At 37.0% G+C, this 7088-nt stretch overlaps 1 protein-coding gene across 1 annotated transcript in view; it reads right to left on the bottom strand.

Annotated features, from left to right (window-relative positions):
- Nucleotides 1-1263: 1263 nt before the first annotated feature.
- The window catches only part of IL1RAPL1 (interleukin 1 receptor accessory protein like 1), a gene marked incomplete at both ends in the record, with an annotated part of 1118841 nt that continues 1113016 nt past the window's right edge, over nucleotides 1264-7088 (bottom strand). Inside the window, 2 exons of the mRNA XM_082609629.1 lie at nucleotides 1264-1982; nucleotides 2428-2598. Of these exons, the coding sequence (XP_082465755.1) occupies nucleotides 1264-1982; nucleotides 2428-2598 (890 nt within the window). The remainder of the gene's footprint in view (nucleotides 1983-2427; nucleotides 2599-7088) is intronic.

Here is a 7088-nt window from a genome sequence, read left to right as displayed (position 1 = left end):
ACTTGATTCTGAATATAGCATTGAAAATTAAATACAGTGAATTAACATTTAAATACAAGGGGACCCCATAATAAGTTTCACAGATTTGCACTGACTCTTTAGAAAATAACATTTTCTATAATACAAGGTGACAAAACATATTTGATGACACATCCTGCCCTTCCCTTTGGTTTGGAAGCCTTCAATGTAAATTTCATTTTGACTTGTGTTGATTCACCCTTTTGAGTTAACTTGCCTGGCATTTGCACATAATCTCATTTGCAGAAAATTATAGAGGGAAAAGAGGAAGTAGAATAGTAAACAAAAACAGCCACAAACACATTCATGCCTTTCCAGGAAGTGATCAAATACAGGGCTTGATTTTTTTGTTTTTTTTTGTCTTTTTGCTTTTTTTTGTTTTTGTTTCTTTTGTTGTGTGTTTTTATATATATATATATATATATTTATATAAGGGTACATCAACTCATTTAAAAAATGGAAACAGCACACTCTCCCCCATTTTCCTGCCCTTGATCTTCCCTTCTTAGCACTCTGTAGTGGTCACTGTCAAGTGACTAGCACACTTTTGGGTCTGGAGTGTATTCTGACGAGCAGTGAATTAAATGTTAAGACAGTCGGACCCCCCAACCCCTTCTCAGAATTTACACATCATGCCGCCATTAGAAGGGTAGAGGTGGGGAATGAGGTGGGACAAGGAAGATATTCAGGGCTCTGATTGGCGCGGCCCTCCTATGAACAAGTGTTCTTCTCATCTTTTTTTTTTCCCCCAAATGGCAATGCTGGCATTCGTTGCACTGCTTTCTGAAGGCCCACATGGCCCTGCTGATCCTAGGCAGAACCCAAGAGAGGATCCGGCGCTCCTTGTCCCATTGGATAGATTTGTCCAAGCACCCCAAGGAAATGTTAAAAGCAAAACAAAAATCAAGGAAAGGAAATAAAAACCCATTCTAAAACTAAACTAATGAAGCAAAAAAGGGTTTTCTATCTATACATAAGTCTCTTCTTTAAAAAAAGGTAAATTTACAAATTCCAAGGACATATAAAACAAAGTCAAAAAATGTAATGGTAAGAGACATGGTAAAACAGGAAGACACTGATGCTACAAAGAAATTGCAAAAAACATATGTACAAGACCCTGTTTTTCCTCGTGTTCTAGAGATTGTAATGCATGTTTTTAACAGCAGCAGTCGAGGATTTAGTTCCAGGCACTGGACTGCAGACTCCACTCAGACTCCCAGGGACGGGGTGTCCCTTGCTTTTCTGTCACCATATCACACTGGATATACTGGTCTCCCTTGGCAACAGCGGCAGGATGGCACTGTTTGTGTGGGCCTCGTCTGGATTCTGCTCCCTGCTCGATTTTGTCTGTGGCCGCTGACCGTTGATGAGTGTCATAGGGATGTTACAATAGGTATGCTGATTTCCCATGGAGGTAAGAGGCAGGGTGCCGGTAGGAGGTACGTCGTACTCATAGCTTCGGTAGTAGTGTTTCTGACGCATTTGTGAATGGTAAGTGTTGTGAAAGGTGGATCGGAGATCTGGATGGGCAGTGGCTAGAGCTGTGGAGGTGGCCGCAGCCATGGAAATCGCTGAGACAGTCTGCAGCTCCCCGAAAGGCCCCTGCTCACTAACATCTAAAGCCTGCTCATGCGTAATGGGTTCTATCCTCTTAAAAGGCATTTCATATTGTAAACGTTTCCAGAACTTAGAGTTCAGCTTGTTGCATTTTGGTCCATGCCATTTAATAACGGTCAGGAGCTTGATGGTGTGCTTGAGGGCCTCCACCTCCTGGTAGTTCATAACTCCTCGTAGCTCACTGCATTCAATTAGTATCACTTTAATTTCTCCAGTCACAAGCATGTTTCGAAGTCTGGTCTCCAGCTCAAAGATGCTCCAGCCCCTTCTGACTACATAATTTGGGGTCATGACAATAATCAGCCGCTTGCTTTGATCTACACACCTTGCCACATCTTCAATATATGCTACAACAGAGAAGAGGGTTTATCAGAATAAGTACATTGAACATTCGGTCCAGAAAGCCCCAGTAAATTCTCTTTCACACATTAAGTGAGAATTGCTGGTTCTTTTTGCTAGGTAAACCCTTGAGAAGATGAAAATAGCCAATGATCACTTTGAACAGAGTATGGGACTTTGCTTCTCTCAAAGATAGAAATGTTTTCCCAGGTACAAATCTCTCATTTGGTTTCTTTAAATGTCAAGGCTTATAACATGAGACGCTTTATAGAATAACAGAAGTAGCTTCCTCAGGGGTATCGACACTTATTTTTCATTTGAACACATATGCCATTTCTTTCTTGAGAAACTGAAAGATGTAGAAGAACTAAAAGTTTAAATTCTGTCTGAAAATGATGATTACACAGACGGACACAAGAATATGCACACTCTTAAATGAAAACATTAACTTACTTCCAGTTGGGATTAAATCTCTATCTGGTATAAACAACTTATATCCATAATGCTTTTCAAGCATATCAGGTAGGATTTCAAGAGCAAAGCGTTCTTCTTCCCCAGTCTCTTGATTCCACTGGTCAGGATCCACTTTGGTGTATGATAAGTATGCATCATAATCTTTATTATCTGTCAAGAACATTACAGAGTAAAGCTGAAGTCACTACTCTACAAAGAAAACAGTAGGACATGAGAATATTCACCTCATTTCATAAATATCTCCAAGTGTTCCACTTCTGGGATGCCAAAGAAAGAAGTCTTTATTAATTTTCATTAAGAATACAATAATGCCAAGTGTCATGGAATGAATTTGGGGGTATAAAGGAGTCACTATTTTTGTTGTTATTAAGACAGTAGGAGAAAATTAATGAAAAGAGCAATGAACTGGTAACGCTCAACATTTTTGATGCACAGATCATAGAGAATTTTGACAGCTTATAAAAGCCACATATTTGGATAGTATGTTCTTATTCTACATAAATGTACATTCACCTAATCAAAGAAAGAACAATGAAACTGGCTTGACTGGCTTGAGGAATGGTTTTTAGGTTGTGTGTGTTGTGCTGATTTTCTTTTGGGGAAAAAATAAAATGAAATTTGGAATAATTAATTTTTCTTTGGGAGCTGGTTCTTGGATTTTAGAACTGAGTTTAGTATGCTGAATTATTATAGAAATACATATTGTTTTCCTGATCTTCATTTACCTTACATGTAAATTATTGCCAAATTATTTTTCATCATGTTAATCAGTTTGACTATAAGAATCAAAAATTATAATACAAATGAATGAAACTTAGTTCTTAAATTTGATTTCTTTCCTCATTCTTCCCCATATTTCATGAGAACTCTTCAAATATTTGATGACTACTATCGTGCATTATTTTTATCTTAACGTAAACATCCCCAAATTCTCATTTGTTGTTTCTTAGAATAAGAAGTCATTTATCTTCTGCATAGTCTCATTCTCCAATTTCCTTTTCAGAGTGTGATATCAGGATTCATAATTCACCTCAATTCTAAATACTACCAGTATGCTGAGCCTATCAATATCAATATGCTTAGGTCTCTTTTGTGCTTCTTTCCTAATGATTGTCATTGTATTATTTGATTATTAGATCAAGTTGAATTGAAACACTCTTAAATTTCAGAACAAAATGAACTGGGCATTTGGTATAGAAAATTTCAAATCTTTGGGGTATAAAACATCAAAGTTACAGGGGCATCCATGACTTGCTCTGGATGGCTTTGGGACACTCCTTTTGACTTCAAAGACACTAAACCTCACTTCTGTAACTTGTCATGGAAAACTCAGAAAACTGTTTACTTCACCTAAAGTTAACACAGGCATATAAAAAGCTAGCAATTCTACTATAGGATCCCTGGGGAAAAGAACCTTTAGCTATGGAAGATTTTTTTAAAGCACATTTCAGGTAAAAAAAAAAAAAAAGTAATCATCCCTATCATATTTTGGTATTTGGTATTTTCTTTATTTTTCAACCAGGATATAGTTGTACATAGTATAAATAAAATTCAATTTTCACAAAAAATAATAATTATGTTTGTTATACCATGTCTACGCACACATGCCAGCAGTCTATAGTGGTACCATTTTGTTGATGTAAATACTTTAGTTGAGTAAGAAATCATAGAAAATAGCACATAATAAAGCTATAATATAATACCAGTTAGTATTTAATTAAAATGTCCATTTATTAGATAATCACATGCCATATCTATGAGATAAAATCTTCCCCTTTGCAATATGGGTCAGTAGCTTCCAGTTTAGTAGTAGATGTAGACAAGTCAACAATCTATTTCCAGAGGATAAATGTGTTGCAAAGAGTAGTACAGGGGTCATGGGCCAAAGGGAGGACTCTTTAAGCCAGACTGCAGATTGTAGAATGGTTTCATGCATATACTACTTTCTTTCTGGGAGGTTTTCCTCTTCCAAATTTTTACAAAGTACTGTAAAATGCTCAAGTTTGCTCAGACCTGAGATGTATAATGACTAGATTCTCATTCTTTGCTTTTTGCCTTCTGTAGGCTTAAAAAATATTTGACAACCAGATCAATATGAACAACAAAAAGAACAGAGCACTTATGACTCAGAAGAGATGTAAACAATGGTCCACCAATACTCGTAAGATCCAGCTGGATATCACTTCTGCTTATATGACACTGTTTCTGGCTCCCCTGCCTCTTCAATGGACATCTCTCTTCCAATCCATAAATACTGTCATTTCTCAAGATGTTTTCTGTGGCCTGTTTCATTTGTCTTTCAGTCTATTTTCCCTTAAAAATCTCCTTTCCTCCTATGACATCAACAACCACTTCTGTGTAGACGTCTCTCTAATGTAGATGTCCAATCTTGTCTTCTTTCTCATGAACCTGTAACCTGGACCCCTTAATTTGGATGTTCAGCACGTACCTCACATTTGACATGCTCACAACAAGCTTCCCATCTCAAGCTTTGTTTTCACATTTTATTTCACTTAAATTTTATTAACATAACAATCTCACATCTTTAGTCTCCAAACTTCAGAGGCATGTTCCACTTATCTCTTTTCATTACCAATAATCTCACAGCCACTCACTGGTAAAAATCCTTTGGATTCTGTTTCCATCCTAGGAGAGGCCCTACTCTCTTCTCAACTGTTATAATTATATTTTAGTGGGTCTTCCCTCTCCATTTCCTTATTCTTCTGGCCCATTCCACATAGAATCACAAAATTTATTTTTCCAAACCTCACCACTGATTATGTTTATGGTAGCTTAAAAAATATTTATGGCTATCCGTTGTCAAAAAACCAGCAGCTAACTCTGCAGTTGTTTCCTTTGAATCTGAGTCTGATATCATTGAGTTGAAGGTGATCTCTTTTCCCATGTATTATATTACTGTGTTCACATCTTATCTTCTTTCTTTGACCACAAGATCCTTGACTCAGATATGTGACTAGTGCTTAGTAGATGCTCAAACATATCTGTTGATGAAATGAATCAATGGCCTCTCATTTGGGTATCACATGACATACCTTATGGCTAGTGTGGAGATTTTCTCAAGATTTGGGCCATTTCCTAGGAGAGATGGCTTTGGTGATACACACTCCAAGCTGCCTGGACTCCTCAAGTAATTACTAGGAGCTACAGGGTCAAAGTTTAGCAAAGTTCCTTTGGAATAATCTTGAACTGTATTTTCTCACTGTGACTCAGTTGAAGACCTCAGAGTCCTTGTAAACTTTTCTGAAAAAGTGGTTTTCATGCTAAAGCATGAATGGCAACAATTTGGAGGACTTGATAAAATACAGACTGTTAGGCCCCACCTCCAGAGTTTTCAATTCAGAGCATCTGGAATATGTCCTTAGAATTTGAATTTATAGCAAACTAACAGGTGATACTGCTGCCGGTCCAGGGACAATACTTTGAGAAACTCTGCTCTAGGACAGGGTATAGGTACCCAAAGGTCTCAAAGGCATCAAAGAACTGCAGTCAGCTGCCAGGTAATTGATCAAAGTACCACAAAACCTACACACTGCAGTCTCAGCTCCATGATGAGTGGTCTTGATACTTACAGGGCATGTGCTCTAAATAAAATAGCTGAAAATCCACTTTCATCAAAAAGGGGATAAATTCTTACCTAGACTAATATATTCAGTAACTGTATTAAGCTTAAATGAACCTCGGGAAGAGATGCTGTGGTCTCAGTCAGTTTTCTATCTCTTTATGTCATCTGAGTGAATTTACAACATTTAAGCTAATATCTCCCAGATAAAAAGGAGCTGCTCACATGTTGGTTATTCTGGTAATAAGGCCCCTTGCAAGCATCTGCAGCAGCTTCCTCCCTCAAATCAATGGGACACTGGATTGATATCTAATTCCTCTCTTTCCCCAGAGGCTAGGTCAGTGCAGTATTGGGCTAGGCATTTATTTACCCACAGAAGCAAACTCCTGGCTTGAAAATTATCAGACTGCAAACACCAGGCCAGATATCATGCTAAATTCAGCAATGTTTTCTGATTCAAAATCATATGGATTCTAAGGTTTCTTCTTTTTTCCCAGTTACCAGCTGAATCTGAATCTTGGGAAATATCTCTTAGATATTTTTTATATCTGCAGGAACATATATTTACTAATCTTAATGTGTATAAGAAACTGAAAATTTGAGATTTTTTATAATCATAGAAAAAATTATGCTAAGATTTTTAAAGGTAGGACTGTGTTCTTTTAAATTCAACTTAAGTTTATAAACAGCTGAAAACTAGTTAGTCATAACAAGATAGTACAACAATATATTTCTTATTCTGAACTTTATTATCTAAATTTTATTTTCTGTAACTTAAACCTTCAACTATAATTCTATTGACTACAGAGATGGAAAGCAGTTGATGTACACACCCTCTATAATCATATTCATAAACTCTAATATAGTCATTGGTTTACTCTTTCCATGATTTTCAAGAGATTCTGACTGTAATTTCCCACAAAAAAAAGAAAAATAGGAATGAAGTCAGCAAGATGGTCAAATAAGACATCCCTTGCATGTATCCTCTCAGCTGCAGTACAGAGCCAGTCCTGCCCACCCAAGGACCCATCCAGTGACCAGATAGAAGCCTTCCCAGAAA

The sequence above is a fragment of the Mesoplodon mirus genome, assembly GCF_964341445.2.
Source record: "Mesoplodon mirus genome assembly, chromosome: X".
Lineage (NCBI taxonomy): Eukaryota > Metazoa > Chordata > Mammalia > Artiodactyla > Ziphiidae > Mesoplodon > Mesoplodon mirus.
Note: the sequence above shows the minus strand (reverse complement) of the source record. Positions and strands in the feature narration are given on the sequence as shown.